Genomic DNA, 20,055 nt, shown 5'->3' on the forward strand with positions numbered 1-20,055 from the left:
TTTCTCACAGATTCGACCATCGAGGTTTTAAATTATGTAGCTGCCCCCCCCCCCCACACACACATACACACACCAGACCCCACCCTCAGTGCATACACTCAACGTGAATATTTATTTTAAAATAATTATTTCATCCTCGTCCGTCCGGCACCGTGGGATTTATAGGTCAGTCTGTATGTGTGTGTGTCTCTGTGTGTGTGCGTATAATGACATCACTGTAACTCCTTAGTTCACGCGGGGAAGCAAAAGCGGAAAATAGTTTTGGATGGATTAAAATGACCCCCTCCTCATTCCGTGTCTCCCGACCTTACAGCTTTGCAGTTGTGTTTGTCTCGTTTCACCTTTACCGTCTTTCGTCCGGTGTGTGTGCGTGTTGCAATCTCCGGTGTGTGACACATAGGTGGGCCAGGGAGTGACTGATAGGGAGCCAGAGACAAATGACTTCAACAAGAAAAACAATAAAAAATTAGATTAAATTCAGGCACCTACTATACGACGCTATCACGCCCGACCACAATAATTCAGATGATAAAAATCAACATTTACCGATTTAATCCAAGTTGTCTCAGTTGGATGAGAACAAAGAAATAGTCTATCCCGGAGGTGTGGCACACACACACAAACACACACACACACACACACACATCCATGGCTAACAAAGATGCGGCTGCACATTCACGGAGTCACCCTGCTCCCCGTTTCCTCCCTCACCGCCTCCGGTTGCAAAAACAAAACAAAACAAAAAAACAAAACAGATACCAAATCACCAGTTAAAATTAATCGCATTAACTAGTCTAGTCGGTTTTGTCCAAATGAGCAAAAAAATCACCAAAACGCCCACGGCGTCCCGACCCCCTCCCCAACCTCCCCATGAGAAATAAAATAGTGCCCTACATTTATATATAATAAAATCATTGAGAATTGTGTGGAAGGAAATTCAGGCTGAGTTTAAACGGAGGCCTGTGTTAAAACAGACGGGCCGCATTTCAGGGTCTCCCTATCATTTGTGTGTGATCTGGATCTCGAACCGGACGCGCTGATTTGTCCAAAAATGAAGCAGCAACAGTGACGTCGTTCTGCAGCTGAACGTGCGAAATCAAACACACACACAGACGAACACAAACACACACACTCACATTGCACTTCCTCGCCGCGGCTCCAGCCGGAATCGCATTAAACTTCGAATATGAAATCTGAAAATCAACCCCTCCCTCCCCCGAAAAAACAAACAAAAAAAATATTCACTGCGGTGAGTAAGATTAAATTTTATTGTCTATTTTAACTTCCAATATATAGCAACCTTTGTGATCCGACTGGAGCGCCAAGAAACCAGGCCAGGTTTTACTGCCAACAAGCTGCATTTAAAAGCCATAGACAGAGCTTTGTGGATTAGAGACGCCTTTCCCCCCATTTATTGGACTTAATGTCACCTAATAAAGGAAGAGCTGAAATGTAGTCAATGTGGCAGTGAGGGGCTTCTAAACCATCCTTTTTTTAGAGAAGGAGAAGTAATTTATCCAGTATGCAGCTTAACTTGACTTCATTTAAAGAACCAGAAGTATTCTGCGTGTGTGTGTGTGTGTGTGTGTGTGTGTGTGTGTGTGTGTGTGTGTGTGTGTGTGTGTGTGTGTATGCAGTGTTGGTCCCAGTTGGACTGCACGGACACGAGGCACATGATCGTCCACAACCAGAGAAAGCGGATGATCACAGGAATTCCTCCCTCTGCTGACACGCGCCGCCATTTTTACATCATGGGAGGAAAAAAAAAAAAAAAGGTCAAATCCAGTCGTGGCATCCGCGCAAAGCGTCTGCGGCCAGATCAACGGGCCCAACGCCACCACCCCGGGTCAGAGGTCACGCCGGTCTTCGAGCTGTTTTCCTAAATGCACTCGTTTTCGTCTCTGAAGAGCTTCTTAGGCGTATCATGGTTTTATTCTGTGCTCGGTTCAACCGGATGACCAGCGTCACCCTCAGTGGTGACTGTAGTCGTGAAAGTCATAAACACACTCGTGTGTTCTCCCTCGCTGCAGAGCGGGAAGGACTCCGCCCTGCAGCAACGGTCCGCTGTCTTCTTTTTCTTTTATTTGGTCGAAACACAATGAATGGGTTTGAGGCCTTGAGTATCACTGAACAAATCTTTATGACCAGACTTGTGTTTTATATTTGTTGTTTTTGTGAAAGAGGTCGTCCCTTTGGAGACAAAATGTGGAAACAAAAATAACGTGCAAGTTTTTTTTTTTTTTTCTTGTTTTTTTTTTTTTTTTTTACAAATCAGACCCCCAAATTAGAAACCAATTCCCCTTATCAACCATGATCATGATTTCTGAAAGAATGGCGGTCCCAGTCAACCAGTCATCAACATATTTTCTTTTTGATTGGGAAGAGAGAAATAAATTTTAACAGCTTAAATCTGATTCATTAAAAATGATAATGATCAATAATTGAATTATTTGTGATTATATTATTCCTTTTTATTATTCGTGATTCCATATTGATCTTTCGTTACCCTGTTCTAGAAATGTTCTTTTCCTAAAAAAATGTATCAAATCCATTTGGGATTTTAAAAGTTAATTTAAAAAGTATTTATTGATTCCCTTGAATGACGACGTGATAAAATACAGCTCTGATTCAACTTTACGAGAGCCTTTAAACCCCTTGACACTAACTATATATTTTTTAATTGTAATGTCTTTAATTCTATTTTTTTGCACGGCAGATTTTTTTTTAATTCGTACCTCTCCACAACAATCACTGCGTGGAGAGGATTCTCGTCTTCCTGCGTGGGTGAATTCCACGGTGAGGTAAACCCGACAGGAACTAAAAGAGCAACAGCGCCCTCTAGCGGCGGAGAAAGACAACCGATTTGGTATAAATGAAGAAAGAGGAGGAGGAGGAGGAGGAGGATGTTTGCACAAATGTGACAATGTATCTACAGATCCAGCCAGTGGATGACGAAAAAACCAACATGTCAGATTAGTGAAGATAAAGATTCATTTTTTTTCCACAGAAAGTGCTGGGGTGGGGATGTGGGGGTCAGTACGCCCACGTCAATTTGCCCCCCTCCTCCCCAGTGGGAAGTGGTACTAAGGTGACCATTAAGGTGGGTGAAGTAGGAGTGGGAGTGGGGGTGGTGGGTGGACGATTTCCTCTGAAACAATCCTTGTGCTAGACACCCCGTGGAATACTGTCCACGTTCTGTTTGTCAGCAACACGCTCACACGCCAGAAGAGTGGGGGGTTTCAAAGGGGGCCAGTAATCCCGACCCCGGCCCATAAACTCATTTAGGCCAGACGTCTCGCCATTTTCTTTAGCTTTATTGGGCCGTTTCTTCCTGCCTTAAACCCGATCGGCGCAACACCTATTCTCCGTGTTTATGACGCCCCTTAGTCTTCCCAGTCTCAAGCACAATTCACTTAATCCCACTGAACATCAATTGCACGAAGGATTAGAAGATTCCTCTAAGGTTCTGTGTTTAATCCGACCGGAAGCAGTGATTATTTGCCTTTTAGAGCGACCTCTACAAGCAACAAGCCTCTCCTGAATAGGAATACAATTCCAGACCAAATGATATTTGCGCTATTATTGTGCGTCAGACTTCCTCGAGAAAGAAATAATATTAAGGCATTTTCAGACATTTTTTTAAGGTCTGACGTCGGATGTCAAAGAAAGCTCGCTTCTTTCTCCAAACACCCACACCCACACACACGTACACATACACACTTGTATTTTTTTAAACTCTCCACGCGATCGTGAAGCGACTCGAACAGCAGTCGGGGAGGCCATGGGACCCAAATAAAACCAAGAAACAAATAAGGCTTTATATGCAAGTTCAATTTCTTAACAACTATAATTAAGCGGTCATTTTGCAGACGTATTTTGTGAAACCGCACGCACACACACACACACACACACACACACACACACACACACACACACACACACACACACACACACCTTTCACTTTTTTAAAGTAAAACTTGATACACATAAAAACAGATTGCCAAAAAACTGTCCGGTTTGTAATAATATTCTAACAAAGACTGATACTGACACCCAGTAAAAACACCCCCCCACCCAAAATACTCCCTCGTCTCCAAACAAGGACGCATTTTTTTCTGTTGTTGTTTAGGTTTTTTTTTTTTTTTTGCTTGTTTTTTTTTTTTTTTTTCAAGCTCTTATAGTTGCTCCTTGCCGCCCCGCTCTCTGTTCATCTTCTTCATCTTCATCCTCCTGTTCTGGAACCAGATCTTGACTTGCCTCTCGGTCAGGCTGAGAATACGGGCGACCTCGTAGCGCCGATCCCGGGTCAGATACATGTTGTAGAGGAACTCCTTCTCCAGCTCCAGGGTCTGGTACTTTGTGTAGGGACAGCGCTTCTTCCTACTGGAGCGAGCGTGGATCCAGTTGGCCGCGGGGTTGCCTGGAAAACACAGGCGGAGAAGAAATGTATGTGTGTGTTTCAAGGATGCAGGTTCGTTGTACGTGTGTGTGTGTCTGGGGGGGGGGTGTCAAAGGGCACCGGATGGGGAGAAAAATGGTTTTAATTTGTTCCAAACCATGTGTGTGGGGGCGCCATGGTGTTCTTTTTTTTTAAATTTTACACACATATATATATATTTCTTTTTCAAGCAGGCAACTGAAAACACACTTCTCCATGAAGTGTTTTTTTTTCTCTATTTTTAAGGCGTCTTGTGACAACGGGAATCTCTAGTGCACGGCCGTAACAACCCGAGCAGGGCGGGTTCTCCTCCGCGGCGCGGGGCTACAAAACACTTTTTATAGGTTAGTAAAAAAGCTCCAGTTTGAGGCGGCGAGGCTCATCCGGTTCGAGGGGCTGTAAATCAGGACACGTTTACTCACTCTGGTCCAGTTGCTTCTCTTCTTTGGGCTCGCCGTGACTCGACAGCTCGCTGCCGCTGGTGTCTCTGGCCGCCTTGTCTGCGCACTCCGGGAACTCGGCGGCGTCCGCGCCGTCGCACTCCGGCGTCTTAGCCGGCGGAGCCTCCGCTTTGGCGCCGTAAGACGTCGCCCGACGGCCGGCGTGAAAGCCTGCGAGCGAAACGTGGCCGGGCAGGGGCTCCATCCAGGAGCGCACGCCGACATAGCGGCCGTCCGAGGCGGGGAGATGTGGCGGTGGCGGCGGCGGAGGCGGCGGCGGTGGCGCCGGCTGGTGATGGTGGTGGTGGTGGTGGTGGTGCACGTACGGGTGGTAGATCCCCTGCGGGTGCATCGACGACCAGGACGAAGGGAAGACCGCGGGTTTGGACGCAAAGTTGCACGACGAGAAGTCGGCGCCGCTCCCGGCACCTGGCGGCCTTGGGGTCACCGTGTGCGGCGCCTGGATGAAGCGGGCGCCGTAGACGTCCTCCGGCTCCTGCCGCATGATCGCGTCCACATAGCAGTTGGTGACCGCGCCACTGGAAGACATTTTGATCCCGTCCTCCTCTTATAATAAGCCGCGCACTGTTACGGGAAGCTTCCCTCTATGAACAATCATAGTATTTTTGCTGGCCTGCATCTACAGGGATTGGTTACATGGATCACGTGGTCATATTTACCAATACTGAGAGTAAATCAATCCTGTCCTTGCTCCCCCGGCTTTTTTTTTTCTTTGCCCCTCTTTTTCCAAACTTCTCCTCAGGTTTAATTTAGCTTTTTCAATCCAATGGTAATAAAAAAATGCCCATGGCAGATGTGACTGGAGGGGAGTAAAACAATCACGCAAACTCACATGCTGCGGGGCTGCGGCTCAACGAGAGGACGAGAAGCCTACACACATGCACATACACACACATACACGCACACACATGTATACACACACGCACACTCGCACTCATTCCCTACATTTTAATGTTTAAGAAAAGTCCCATAATCTGGTCCGGACACCCTCCGCCACCTGTAAAATAAACGATTTATTGACTCACAAAATCCTCGTAAAGAAAAAAATAAAAATGAAATAAAAAACTAAATGTACATGTAATAACATGCTGTAAAATAACAGACGCCATTTCCGGCGCGTCAATTGTTAATATCCGATGAGGAAACGTGTTTTTTTTTTTTTTTTTTTTTTTGGACTGGAGTAATTTTCTAAACTTGAGCCCGGAAGCAGCAGCTGTGAAATTATTGTATTCATTCAAAGGACAGCAATAACGGCTGCCTGTGTATCAATAAATGTTTTATGAGGTGCGTGTGATAATACACGACACTAGTAAAAGAAGAAGAAGAAGAAGAAGAAGAAAAAGAAGAAGGGGGGCAAAAGGCAGCGTGGGTTCAGCCCGTCGTGCTTCCTGGAAGGCGCCGTTTAAAGCTTTTTTATCTTCTTTTTTCCTATTTTTAGGGGAAAAAATAGAATTGAGTTTTCGCTGTCGCTCAAATGTAATTCGTTGACCTTCAGTTGCAGCGACAAGACGACACAATTAAATTGGACTTTGTGTAAAACACTTCGAAATGATAAAAACAAGATCTGAAAGAAGCGAGAAGAAAAACTTTGCTTTTAAAATAGAATTATTTCACACCCGCTCCGATGGGTCTTTTCGGTTTTACGAAGAGGCCCGTAAGATAGCGGGGTTTCTTTTTTCTGTTTGTTTTCGCGACTTCCACCTTCACCTTCACACACACACACACACACACACACGCCACACACAGACCGCGAAAATGAGCATCGGATGCGGGATTGTAATGTTTTAATACATTTCGGATAGTTCAAATACAATATTTCGAATCCATTGTTCGTTACTCGCACAGATTATTACGGTGCAGTTCGTTTGTGTTTAAGTGACTGTAGATATTTCCAAAACAACAACATAGTAATCATTCATAGGGTTTAGATATTTTTAGCACACCTTTATTGCAGATAGTGTTTTAATGGGAAATGTTATTTCTTTTGGGGGAAATTAACCTTTTCAACGAAGTGAAATGCAACAAGCCACGACATTAATAAACCCCGGCGACTGGATAACGCGCAACCAAAAGGCGAGGCGTTTATTTGCGTGTTTATAATCTAGATATTATCAGCCATGACAAATACGAACAACCTGGTTTCACCATCTATTTATTGCAAGATACATGCCACACACATGCAATGGATTCACGGCTCAGTCGGCACCTCCAAGTCCCCCCAAAGAAGAGCGAATGGGCCCCCTCGGCCCCCTTGGAAAAAAACACAAAAACAAAAAAAAAGACTTCAACAGAACACGTGGACCACAATTAAAATGTGCTTTTTCACAAAAAAAAAAAAAAACTCGTTTCCTTCCACTTTTTCTCCGGGCGGAAGTCCACTTCTTCCAATAATTTAAGACCCAAGGATTTAAAAAAAGGATGAATTAAAAAATAATAATAATAAAAAAGGAGGGCTGTTGGGGGAGAGAAACATACCCTGTGACAAAAACACGACGCCACACAAAAGTACTGAAATTGGCACAAAGAGTCACAGCTTGGCTCCAAAAGGGGAGACGAGAGTCCGGGGACGCGCCAGGCCGGGTGCGCGTTCACGAGAAGGTGAGGTTAGAGGTCAGTTCTCGGATGCGGTTTTCCCTGTTCATCTTCTTCAGCTTCATCCTGCGGTTCTGAAACCAGATCTTGACCTGTCTGTCGGTCAGGTTGACGCTCCGGCTGATCTCCAGGCGGCGCTCTCGGGTCAGATACATGTTGAAGAGAAACTCCTTCTCCAACTCCAAGGTCTGGTGCTTGGTGTAGGGACATCTTTTCTTCCTCCCGCTCTTCGCTGTTAACCAGTTGCTTGTCGGGCCGTCCGCCTTGCAGTCTACACACACACACAGACACACACACACACACAAACACATAAACAATATTTTAGAAGCAGCTTTAACACAGCCGTCACCTGCTGCTTTTTGCATGTCACCTCTGGGAAATAACACGCACCTTAACCAACATGCACAGGGCCGTTATAAAATAAATCCCATCCAAGTGCACGCCGGGGACGCGCCTCGCAGCATCATTTCTGCTCATAACTCTACCCGGGTTCGAAGCGCATCACCGCGCCGGCTTTATTTAATTTTCTGATGCTGTATTAAATATATCACGTCTAACGCGGGGCTGGGTCTCCGTCACAGAGAGGCGACGGGGCTCCCAAAACCACTGTATTTGGATTTTTGAGGGCATTTAAAAAAAAAAAAAATCTAAAATAGCCAGAGACGGTGACAATGTATTTTCTAAAAAGGTTTATTTGAGCCTTTAATGAGAGGTGGGTGGGGGTGGGGGGTGGCGGAGAGGGGGGTGCAGGGGTGGATTGGGGGGGGGGGGTTGCCTGTGGATGGTAAAGCCATTCTGCAGCCTATTACTGCAACCTGAGAAAGACTCTCATTAAACATTACGACTGGAGGGGTTGTTTGTATTTTATGTTTGCTTTTACGACGCCGGAGGCTTCTCAGCAAAGCGCCACGACATAAACGCTTCCACTGCGGCCAAAACCCACCTTTCCCTTCCCGCCGCAGCAGCTCGGGGCTGAAGGCGGGGGCGTCCGCGCAGCAAGCCTCGTCCTCTGGGCCGGACCGCGGCTCCGGGCTGTCCGGCGCCGGGACAGGCGTGCTCGGGGCCTCCGGGCGTCGCGCTGCGTCCTCGCCCGGTTCCTCCGCTTCTGCGTAATTGCACGACGACGAGGAAGACGAGCAGGACGACTGCGGCGGTTTCGGGGTGACCCGGCTCAGCTGCATCAGCGTCGGGTTGGCGAGCGGCGGCTCATGCCGGTAGTTCTCCTGCGGCTGCTGCTGCTGCTGCTGCTTCCCGTTGGCGTAGGTCTGGCCGAGCCTGAAGTATCCCGGGACCGGGACCTCGGGGCTTTCGCCCGGGCAGGAGTCGGGGAGCAGGGCCGAATATGCGGGGACCTCTGACGGGCTGATTTTCTGCACTCTCTTATCCGAGTACATGCAGCAGTTGCTCTCCTCCTTTATGCTCTGTGAGAATGTGAAGTTTGACACCTGGGGGGGCGCGTCCGCCCTGCAGCCCCTGCCCGGCTCTGTCCAGGTGTCTATCTGAGGTATGTAAGGCGGGACGTTCACCGCCACGCTTTGGTGGTGGTGGTGGTGGTGGTGGTTCACCTCCGCTCTCTTGCCGAAAGACGGCAGGAGTCCACAGGTTTGCATTCCGTAAGTTCCCGCGTCCGAGCCGGACGGCATGTACATGTTGCCCCCGGAGAAGAAGCTGTCCGTCCGACAGGCGCCGATCAGGGAGTCCACCAGGAAGGTGCTGGCGGCGGGAGAGCTGCTGGGGAACGACATGTTTGGGGGTGACGGTGTTTAGAGGAGAGCGGGGTCCTTTTGGAAGCTGACATATCTAGGAAAAACAATCCCCGTGCAAGTCGGGATGCCTCCCGACCACATGACAAGCCCACCAATGAGATTTGAAAATGGCCTTGAGACGCAGCCTCCTCCTCCTCCTCCTCCTGCCTGCGCGCTCTCGCACTGCGGCTGCAGCCGTGGTCAACAGCGACACCTAACGACCAGAACCAGTCATTGCAGCAGCGCACAAAGCAGCGGCATCGTGGGACTTGTTTTTTTTTAATTATAATTGTTATTATTATTATTATTATTATTAAATGTACAGCCATTTTCTTAGGGTAGCATCTAACCGGATAGACGCGGCTTTTCCTGTCCAAAAAAGGAAAGGATAAGAAAAAGAAAGAACAGTCGCAGATCAGATTCAGATGTTGGGGGGGGGACGGGGGACGTTTACGTGTTGGCATGCGTCAAAGCCATGTTTCTCTTTGTGTGTGTGTGTGCGGGTGTGTGTGTGTTTACGTGTTCAAACGCTGCCAAGAAGCAACAGCCTACTGTATCGCAAGCAGCGGCCAATTCAATCTATTTTTATAAGTATCCCGGTGTACATTTCTATATCCAGCCATCGATGGAACCACCGATTTTCATTTTACACCTATACATATATATATATATATATATGTGTATATATATATATATATATATATATTCCTATACAATACTGGGGTATCAAATTAAAACACACTGTTCCGTTTGTCTTACATCATCCACTATTTTCAGCGTTTAATCCCACCTGCGGTTTGCGCAGCAGCCCAGAGACATCAAAATCGAAAAACAACAACACTTATTCGTTTTAAAATCAAAATACTGTGAATATTCACCGTAGAGAAAATAAGATAAATCTCGGAATGCGGTGTTGGAAATGTGATCCGCATTATAATTTCTGCGGCCGGTAAAAAAGCAAGAGAACGAGAAGGGTGATATATGCAAAATATTGCATACATTGTCGATATACCTTTAGTCAAAAGCGTCATTACAGATTTGAAGTGCAAAAAGTCAAATATGTGGCAAATATGTGGCGTGTTCAGAATTTATTTCCTCGTGGCGCAAATGTGTTGAGAAAACGAGGGAAACATAAAAAATCCGTAGAAGCAAAAACATCAACTAAATTAAAAAGACAAACATTAAATAATCCCCGATGGTTGATGTGGTAAAAAATACAAAATTAAGCGTTTAGAAATAATATTGTAGTTTTTATGCATCAGGACTACATTTCCCAAACTTCTTCTCCTTTGCATTCATTCAATTCTAGATGTTTATGTACAATTCCAAATCACGGCTCACACAGATCAGGCCTTCGTTTGTTGTTTTTTTTTAACATGGACACGTGACAATCGCCAACATATATTTATATTCATATATAGATATATAGATATATATTTCAATTTCAACCATAGTTTCCAAATGTAATGAATGGCTCACAAATGTAGGCAGGTATATTTTCAATATCCCGCAATGGAAACAGCTGAGGTGTTTATCACATTTTCTTGTCACACACACACACACACACACACACACACACACACACACACACACGCACACGCACACACACACAACAATATGTACACTAGTCTCAGGGTGTATTTCGTTAGGAAAGCATCCTTGTCCCCCCTCCCCCCGGTGATAAATTTATCGTTTAGGTAGAGAATGTGTGTTTTAAAAATTAAAAAAACATACATGAAATAAGAACGACAACATTTATTATTTTCGTCTGTCAAATGAAATGAATGAAATAAACTCCACGCGAACTCTCCGTTAAAACCGTCATGCTTAGTCCTTGCGTGGATCAGACTTTGTGTCTGCGGCCTCCAGCTCGAACACACAGAAAGTCAACCATCCGCCGCGATTATTTTTATTTATTTTTTTGTTTGATTTGGGTTTTTCCCTAATTTCTTCTTCTCCCGAACACACTTGAACGTGACTTGGGACTGAAAGCTGACATTTTGTCCGAGATCCGGGTATGTGCGGTGGTTGCTGCTGCTGCCCGGTGGGAAAACACCCACGTCGTGTGCCTTTGGACACAAGGCGGTATGTGGAAATTGAAAAACTCAATAGAATCAAAGAGTGTATCAGCCGGGGGAAATTTGGTTGCTTTTCTTTTTGTTTTTTGTTGTTTTTTTTAAAGAAAAAAGGCCAAAGTGTTTAAGGATTGATTTGTGCCACGTCTTGACGCACACATGCGGTCTGTTTGTTGCATTGAACCCGAGCATTCGCCTCCTGCAGCTTTAAGCGCCAAGTCCGCCCCCTTGTGGGTATTTTGGGAACTACACGCACAAACATATACATCCAAACGCATACACACACACGCACACAGACACACACACAGCTGCGAATGTGATTTCACTGCAGGACTTTAATGACGACTCGTTTAAACGCTTCATCAAACGTCTCTTTTTTGACGCCTTTTGGCCAATAGCTGCGGTTGCGAGCGATCATAAAAATAAAAGAAATATCGACTTCCTTGCTCTTTTTTCCTGATAATTTCTTCCTGTTTTTTTTTGTCTTGTTTTTAAATATCCTTCTGGTGACAGAAACAAGTGTCAGTCATGTGACGAGCTGCTGACCGGATCCCTTCATCCCAGGGTTGATCAATGAAGCATCTTTGTTTAAGAATCACGGCTGCTTTAATTCCCGCCTTATTGTTCTCTATGTTTTCCCGTTTTACTTCCTAATACAACTCCAACCCCGTTACTCCTTTATCTCTAAATTCGGGGGCTTTAAAACTCACATTTTGCACGTAGAAGCCGGTAAACTTGGGGGGGAAGGAGGGCGGGTACAAAAAAATAAAAACAAAATAGAAATTCCACATCGATGGCGACGCCGTCCTCGTCCGGGAAGGTCCTCTTCCGGTTGGAAACGACAAGAGTGTCCGATATGTCGTTCAGGAAAAAGTCAAAATAAAGAAAGAAAGAAGGAAAAAAAAAACAACCCCGACCCTCAGCTCTCCTTAACATTTCCAAGCTGGAATAGTTCCAGACAGGAAAGAGGAGCTTGTGGTCTGGGGGGGCTGGAACTCCAAAGTCCAATAGCCCCCTTATTTAGACGTTTATAGCTACTTTTATTATTCTGTCTAGACGGTTCAAGGTTTAGTAAACAATCCAGTGTTTGAATGCAAAGGAAATGACAGAGACGCAGGGCCGCATCCCTCCATCCCAGACCTCCAGACACCCCCTCCCCCCAACAAAACACCTCTTTCATCGTTTTCTTCCGTTCGGGGTTTCTAAGATACATTATTATCACAATGGTCATCACACATGCGTCTCAGCAATGCAGCGCCACACCTGGGATATATATATATATTTCCATATAAATAAAGTCGTACTCTGTTTTTTTTTAAAGGACGAAAAGGGGGAGAGAAAAATAAGCGCGTGTTCGATTTAGTGGGGAAATGCATGAGGAATAAATAAATAAATGCAATAACTGAGGAATAGGAAGGGAGGAAAAAAAACGTGGCACTTTTTTAACTCTCCAGATTGCTTGTTCTTATATGTAAACTAAAATAAAAAGTGTGTGTGTGTGTTTGTGTGCGTGTGTGTGTGTGTGTGTGTGTGTGTGTGTGTGTTCTATACCGCACCCCGGGCACACACTCTTGTTGTATATGTCAGCTATCAGAACAGAGGGTTCCCGGTGAAGTACTGTAGCCGGTCGCGGTTGAGCTTCTTCTCCTTCATCCTCCGGTTCTGGAACCAGATCTTCACCTGGCGGTCGGAGAGGTTGAGCAACCTAGACAGCTGCAGACGTTTCTCCTTGTTTATGTACACGTTGAAGAAAAACTCTCGTTCAAGTTCTCGGATCTGGTATTTGGAGTAGGGGCACCTCTTCTTCCTGGACTTGGTCGAGGACGAACCTGTATCGCATCAAAACAAAACCAAACAAAAATAAAGAAAAAAAAATAAAGAAAAAAAAACAGGTAGGGGTGGTGGTGAAAATGGAAAGGATAGGTTGATTAAAAGTGAGTTTATTTATTGCCAGGCGTACACACACACACACACACACACACACACACACACACACACACACACACGGATTAAAAATCCTGCGCTATTTTCCTGATTTACCTGCTAAGACGCAGCGTAAAGTCACCCCCCCCCCCCCAGCCTCCCTCCCCACCCCACCCCGAGACCACCGGACAGCCGGCGGCTCGCTCTTCAACCCCGCCTCCCCTCCCCCACCTTCTCCACCGTTGTAAATACCTTTTACAGCCATAAAGCAAATCTTATTGGGATATAAAAAAAAGCGTTTGCATGCTTATAAACGGCCCATGTAAAACCACGGACGGGTGGACGGCCGTGGCGGTGGACGTGGAGCGGCCATTGTCTGTGGGGCTGTGGGGCGGACGTCAACTCACTCTGCCGGTTGTTGCTCTTGTCGTCGCAGTTGGAGGAGGAATCCTCGTCGGCGCTCCCGGTCCGGTCCGCCTTGTGCTCGTCCAGTTTGGTTAGAGTCTGACTGTTCCCGGCGACCTCACCCGGCGGCGGCGGCGGCGGTTGCGGCTGCGTCTTCCCCGCCCCGGGTGGCTCCGCGTCGGGCTTCTCCGAGCCGGGACCGTCGAAGAACTGGTCGAAGCCTTGCGGGAGGACACCGTTCCGGCCCACGCCGGTGAAAAAATTGCACGGCGAGCCGGTTCCGCCGTGGTGGCCGTACAGCGACTCGTTCTTGAAAAGCACGTCCGCCCTGCCGCCGGAAGACTGGATTAAATCCCGGTGCATGATGTCGTCCGCCGAGTAGTACGGCGCGTAATTCCCCCGGTAGTGCCATTTGCTGGGGTGATCCAGTCCGTAATCCCTGAAGGCGACCTCCCGAACCGGCTGCACCGGAGCAATGTTGGGTGAATACGGGAAATTAACCTGGCACGACGTGGTTTGCGGTAAAAAGGAGGAGACTGAGGTAAAATCGGGCGTCGAAACGTAATAAGTGCAGCTCGGTAAATACATATTTGACGCGCAGCTGCGATCGTCGTATTCCGTCATCGCTCTCCCCTTTTTTTTTCTCTCCCCCGTTTCCACTCGTCGCTCCGGAGGAAGAAAAAAAAAAAAGGACCTGGCGGCTCCCGACCCCGCGTCAAAGTTTGTCCATCTGTGGCACCGCGGCCGCACCGAAAGACCCCGCCGGGGAGGAAAAATCGGAAACGCAGGCAGACTTGCAATACATCTTGATCGATTCTTGAGGTAATTGTGTCATGTGATCCAAGGCGAGGAATTACCATACATCAATATTAGTCATTAAAAGCCGTCCGGAGAAACTCATGTGAGCCCGTACGAGAGACTTCATTGGCTCCCGGGCTGCGGAGGAAACTCCTCTCCGAGATTCTTGCGCCATAGCTCAAGCAGAGAGGGAGAGAGAGAGGGAAGTAGAGAGGGAGATAGGGAGGGGGGGGGGGGGGAGAAAAAAAGGGAAACTGTCAACCACCGCTGGAATATTTAATTGAGGGCTGAGGAGCAACATCATCGGGACGGTGTGTGACGCGCCGCACCGAGGTGACCCCGCTCCGATGCCCGTCACCTCGTCCCCCACTTCCCGGCTCCCGGAGTTCGGATAGCGGCCGTGCAGCAACAGTTTGGTCGCGCTGGATGCGGAGCTCGGGAGTGACAGCAAGGCCACATGCGGTACACTCCCCCCCCCCCCCTTCCCCCTCCCCCAGTCGCCGTTATACCGGATACAACCCTCCAACCCCCACCCGAGTTCGTCCAAGGGAGCCGGGATTCACTGACTATCAACACTGGATTCTGTGCGTAAAAATCACCGCGCACCAGATGACGGCAAACACACAAAGAAAAAGCTGCCGGGACTTGAACGCCTCCTCAAATACAAACCCCCTCCCCTCCCCACCCACCCCCCCTTCCCAACCCTTCCCGGCCCGCCACAACTGGAAAAACACAAATATCCGACACAATAGATTAAAAAAACAACAAAGAAATCAATTCCCTTAAACTCCACGTCAGGTTGGACAATGTCCCATCCACTAGTTTTTCCCACATTACACATAATCTCTTTGTTTTTATTTCTTTAAATGAATATTATCAGTATAGCTGCACTTGAACACACACACACACACTCCACATACACACACACACACACCCACACAGAGGTAGACAAAGCCCGCTAATTCAATTGTAAGCGTAAAAGCACAAAGCACATTCAAGTCCAAAACAACTGGCGTTGACGTCCGTGGTCTAGGTGATGTCCACAGGCATCCAACCTCCGGCCGCCACTCTCCAGACGCGCCGCTGCAGCGGGCGGCCATGTCCGCGGGCCTCCACCCTCCGCCGCCTCCACCTCGGCGGGGGGAAAAGAAACCAAGGTGAAAACACGGAATTCCGAGCCGCGGGCTGCCCGAGTTTTGGTTTGCGTGTGAGTATTGGTTTACTGATCTTTTCACTATTCGCAGCCATGCAGAGATGACTGGTGTTATTTAAAGCTCATCGAGCTTCTAGAGTGTTTGTTTGTTGTTTTTTTTCTCCTCTTCCTTTTTTCTTTTCTTTTCTTTTCTCCCCCCCCCACCCCCGTCCTTCCTCACCAACTGTGGCATAAAAATAACACCGCAAATTGTTGCCATCCAGCAGGAATTATCCTCTAATTTTGGTCAGAAGACCAGAGTCGTCTTCCCGGTATTTAAACAGGCGGGTCACATGTGAACGCAAAGGCGGCAGGCTTTATGGTTCTGGGGAATCAAATCACCGCCACGCCGTATTAAAAATATAAATAGATATCGTCCCTTATTATTTTTTTCCACCCCCGGAAATTAACTAATAGAATTTCTGACCCAAAGACGACGAAATTGATATACTGCAAACGACCAGATATTTTGAAAATGTTCGGACGGGTTTTAAAGAATAAAATGATTTTGTTAAACTCAAGTACTGACAAAGTTAGAACGACCTGTTGCTGTCAGAATTAGGCTCCAAATTACGCAGTATGATTTAGTGTGCCTTTAAGACTGAATCATGATATACAATAATAGCAACAACAATAATAATAGTAAGCGTAATCATGACGACGATCATACAAATACAAATAATACGAACAATAATGGCAAAATTAATAAAAAATAATAACGGTAATAGCAATAATAATACTAATATTTTAGATGATGATAATGATGATTATAATTATAATGGTGATGGTAATAATTATACTTCTAGTACTAATAATAATCGTGATGATAATGATGGTGCTGATGACTATTGTATTTTTCTGCTGCTGTTTTGCGCTCTGTCGCGCTCTTTCTGTCAAATGTCGCCAGTTTGTTTGCAAACTTTCACGTTGCAGCGGACAAGACTGAGACCGATGTTCAAATATTGACGTGTTAATAAATGCGTTATGAGCAGAATTATTTGGGGGATCGAGCTTCAGAACAGCCCACGCCGCCTTGTCCATTCGCCTTTTTGTTTTGAAGTTGTTTCGGCCTTAAACAGTGTGTTTGTGCGTACGTTGGCGTGTGTGTGTGTGTGTGGTTTAGCAATGCGCGGCAGGGTCTGGCACAAAATCGCATCCGGTTTAAAGGACGCATCCGCACTATTACAGAATAACCCTAGATAATATTGATGCAAAAAAAAAAATGTCTACTAACTTGACCTTAACTTTGTTTTCTGCACCCCCCACCCCAAAAACAAACCCACCAACCACACAAATAAACACACACACACACACACACACACACACACACAAACACACACACACACACCGCCGCCATCACAGGAGCCCGAGCTACGTGACGCTGTCTGGCTGTTTGTTCATAAAGCAATAAAACCACAAATACTACGACGGCGCACCTACAAAAACTCCTCGTTACCATAGAAACAGGGCAATAAAAACTATTCCAGGCTAACACACCACGTGTTTGAACACAAACATAGGCATGTACACAAAAAAATACTAGTTCCAAATGTGTAAAATGTGTGTATCCAGTGCGCCCCCCCACCAGCCGGTAAACAGCAGGAGGACACTGGGACTTCCGCCCTGTTCGTGATCTGCAATGTGGTCAACTTTTAGCTATAAATGAAATTAAAAAAAATATAAAATCTATGCCATAACATGTGAGGATGTTGAAAAATGAAAAAGACAATCATTTATTTTTTTTCTTGCGTAAAATCCGCGCTTTAAATGATTTGGTATGAACCCACCCTGGGGTTAGACAAAAAAAATTATATTGAACGCATCTGCAACTTAAACAAAATGAAACTTGAAAGAAAAAACGGATCTTATGGGGGAATTTTCCTCGTAAAGATAGCGAACAACGGGAGGATAAATGTTTTTTTGCGGGCGATCTTTATCTGAATTCTTAGCTGGAAATGAAAAATGGCGTACAAAGAAACACGTGTAACCAACCTCCCCCTCCCCCGGTTTTGAACCAGAAACAAAGATGTTATTATTGATATAATTGCTTAAGGCAAAAAAACAAATTAGTTATGTTGGTTATTACCTGGTTATTTGTGTGTCCGTGTTGTGTAACCGTGCTGCAGTGACGATCCGCATGGGCGGCGTTTAGGCCGCTGCAGCTGCAAAACACCCACCTTCAGGAAAACGCCCTATCTTATAAAACCTTCAGCACTTCATCTGCAGATTAAAACTCCTCCAAAATCCACCTTCCCTCAAAACCCCCACGCCCCTCCCTTATTTTTACAAAAAAAAAAAAAAAAAAAAAAAAATCATGACGACCACGCGTGGCTAATTCCATTCTGAGTCATGTGTCAAATGAGTCTTAAATTGGGAAGGGGGGGGGGTAAAATAAAATAAAATAAAATCGTGGCTCCAGCTCATTTAAAATAATCTTTATTGACAAACACTGTACAAAAATCTCATGTGAAAGAGTTGATCTGACGCGTCCTGTTCCTCTCGTCATTCCGGAGTACAATTATAAATTATGCACACAGGAGGTGAACAATATTCCATAAAGTATTTGAGGAAAAAAAAACGATTTACAGAACAAGAGTTGTTTTTTTTAATATCAATATCATACAATCATATTTGCATATAAACACACCGACGGGTCTCACGATAAAACACACACACACACACACACACACACGCCCACGTTTGTCATCGCACAAAACAACATCCACGAACTTCCGTTATAAGTTGGTTCCTTTCACTGAGAACACGAATTCCACCGCATTCCCACAAAAAAATAAAATAATGAGATTCCACGACACGAAGCAGAGAGAACAACCGTTCCCAACGGAACGGTTCGAGTGTAATAACGTGTTAGTAACTACACATGCAACTTTTTTTTTGTTTTTTACTGCGGTGCTGCTCCGTCTGTAAACATGAACTTGAGCCCAGACTTACACCAGGCCCACACACACACACACACACACACACACACACAAACACATGCACACACACACGTGTGTATGCGCGCACAGAGTGAATATAAACAAAGGTCCATCGCTTGTGCACGGCGTTATTCAGGGAGGGATGGGTCGCACCTGAACAATCTGATTGGACCATATCGATAAAAAAAGTCTCTCCCACGTACATGAAATCGTGCGTGCTTAGTAGCCGGCGAAGGCTTGCTCTCGCATCATGAGCCTTTTCTTCTTCATCCGCCGGTTCTGGAACCAGATCTTGACCTGCTGGTCGCTGAGATCCAGCCGGTCCGACAGCTCCTTCCGCTTCTGCCGGTTGATGAACTCGTTTAGGGTGAACTCGTTCTCCAGCTCGGCCAGCTGAGGCTTGGAGTAGGGCTTCCTTTTCTTCCTGGTCTTGGCGTGGGACGAGCACCACGGTGCACCTGAGGAGGAGCGCAAACACACACACACACGCACACACAAGCACGCACACATGCATCGATATTACAATTACTGTCGGAGGCTGCTTGGGTTGGTCACATCTTCGGGGGAACTTGATTCGGCTTTCTGAAAAGATAAACAACCCCTGCAGGCGACCTGTGGGCGCGTTATTGAAATCGATGCCAGAGGGGATATAAAATAGATATCTAATCAAAAATAACAGTCCGATCAGCATCTTCTTCATGGAGGAGGGGGAGGAGAAACACAAAGACGTTGATGATGGAGAACTAACTTCTGAACTCCCTCCAGGATGCAAACTTTTTTTTTTTTTTCTGGGGGTTTTTGATTAACAGCTGCAACCAAACAGGCGTGTAATTGGAAGTACTTTGAACGTATTTTGCGTGTATTATCTTCAAAAAAAAATAATAATAAAGGTACTTGACCTTCAGTGCAAGTCGTCCTGGAGCCCATGTGGCCCGGGGGGGTCTGCGTGGGAATCTGCGGTTTGTGAGTCACACTGGCCCGACCCACCGCGACCGGGTCGAGTTGGGCCCCGCAGCCCAACTGCGGGCGACCGTCCAGGTCCAGGTAGCCGCGGGCACCGGCGGGGCCCCGCTCCTCCGCGTACACGTCGTGGAGCCTCACGGGCTCCCCCGTCTTCAGGTGGCTCTCCGCCGGGCATCGCGCCGACTCCTCGGCGTGCGCCTTGGCGTGGTGGCCGCCGGGCGAGTTGGCGCTCCCGGACGCAGGGTGCGACAGGAACGGCGGGGGGCAGTAGCCGCCGCCGAAGGCGCGGCTACTGCCCCCCGCGGGCGCAGACGTGCACGAACTTGACGATGTCCACGGGAGCGTGCACACGTCCCTCCGGTTGTAGGGGAGCTGATGAAGCCCGGGTAGGTGGGCTCCATTACCCCGCAGGTTGGAGAAGTACAGGGACTCGGAGGGCGCGAAATTCAGCAGAGGACCAACGTAGCCGGGATTTAACGGGCTCCGCTCGCACATTTCCAGGCACCGCGCTCTCCGCCCGCGCT

At 46.8% G+C, this 20,055-nt stretch overlaps 4 protein-coding genes across 4 annotated transcripts; all 4 read right to left on the bottom strand.

Moving 5' to 3' along the window:
- Positions 1 to 1,628: 1,628 nt before the first annotated feature.
- hoxd9a (homeobox D9a) lies at positions 1,629 to 5,528 on the bottom strand. The gene is made up of 2 exons (XM_086145706.1): positions 4,861 to 5,528; positions 1,629 to 4,420 (listed from the first exon to the last, which is right to left on the bottom strand). The coding sequence occupies exons 1-2, from the start codon at positions 5,426 to 5,428 to the stop codon at positions 4,176 to 4,178; spliced, it is 813 nt and encodes a 270-aa protein (XP_086001832.1). The 5' UTR covers positions 5,429 to 5,528; the 3' UTR covers positions 1,629 to 4,175.
- Positions 5,529 to 6,673: 1,145 nt separating this feature from the next.
- On the bottom strand, positions 6,674 to 9,281 carry hoxd10a (homeobox D10a). Its single transcript, XM_086144657.1, has 2 exons — positions 8,435 to 9,281; positions 6,674 to 7,762 (listed from the first exon to the last, which is right to left on the bottom strand). Exons 1-2 carry the CDS (start codon positions 9,234 to 9,236, stop codon positions 7,488 to 7,490), a joined length of 1,077 nt encoding a protein of 358 aa, XP_086000783.1. The 5' UTR covers positions 9,237 to 9,281; the 3' UTR covers positions 6,674 to 7,487.
- A 1,024-nt stretch (positions 9,282 to 10,305) lies between these two features.
- On the bottom strand, positions 10,306 to 14,562 carry hoxd11a (homeobox D11a). Its single transcript, XM_086145707.1, has 2 exons — positions 13,642 to 14,562; positions 10,306 to 13,140 (listed from the first exon to the last, which is right to left on the bottom strand). The coding sequence occupies exons 1-2, from the start codon at positions 14,261 to 14,263 to the stop codon at positions 12,902 to 12,904; spliced, it is 861 nt and encodes a 286-aa protein (XP_086001833.1). The 5' UTR covers positions 14,264 to 14,562; the 3' UTR covers positions 10,306 to 12,901.
- A 3,407-nt stretch (positions 14,563 to 17,969) lies between these two features.
- Positions 17,970 to 20,026, bottom strand: hoxd12a (homeobox D12a). The gene is made up of 2 exons (XM_086144658.1): positions 19,468 to 20,026; positions 17,970 to 19,026 (listed from the first exon to the last, which is right to left on the bottom strand). The coding sequence occupies exons 1-2, from the start codon at positions 20,024 to 20,026 to the stop codon at positions 18,788 to 18,790; spliced, it is 798 nt and encodes a 265-aa protein (XP_086000784.1). The 3' UTR covers positions 17,970 to 18,787.
- Positions 20,027 to 20,055: the final 29 nt, after the last annotated feature.

Source organism: Fistularia commersonii, chromosome 4 (assembly GCF_037954325.1).
Source record: "Fistularia commersonii isolate RoL2024-O1a breed Wild chromosome 4, RoL_Fcom_v1.0, whole genome shotgun sequence".
NCBI classification, from domain to species: Eukaryota; Metazoa; Chordata; class Actinopteri; order Syngnathiformes; family Fistulariidae; genus Fistularia; species Fistularia commersonii.

Coding starts and splice junctions, on each gene's coding strand:
- hoxd9a (XM_086145706.1), bottom strand. CDS start 5,428: ATGTCTTCCAGTGGCGCGGTCACCAACTGCTATGTGGACGCGATCATG. Junction 4,421..4,860: donor AGAGAAGCAACTGGACCAGA/GTGAGTAAACGT, acceptor TGTGTTTTCCAG/GCAACCCCGCGGCCAACTGG.
- hoxd10a (XM_086144657.1), bottom strand. CDS start 9,236: ATGTCGTTCCCCAGCAGCTCTCCCGCCGCCAGCACCTTCCTGGTGGAC. Junction 7,763..8,434: donor GCTGCGGCGGGAAGGGAAAG/GTGGGTTTTGGC, acceptor GTGTGTGTGTAG/ACTGCAAGGCGGACGGCCCG.
- hoxd11a (XM_086145707.1), bottom strand. CDS start 14,263: ATGACGGAATACGACGATCGCAGCTGCGCGTCAAATATGTATTTACCG. Junction 13,141..13,641: donor CAAGAGCAACAACCGGCAGA/GTGAGTTGACGT, acceptor GATGCGATACAG/GTTCGTCCTCGACCAAGTCC.
- hoxd12a (XM_086144658.1), bottom strand. CDS start 20,026: ATGTGCGAGCGGAGCCCGTTAAATCCCGGCTACGTTGGTCCTCTGCTG. Junction 19,027..19,467: donor CAGGACGACTTGCACTGAAG/GTCAAGTACCTT, acceptor GCTCCTCCTCAG/GTGCACCGTGGTGCTCGTCC.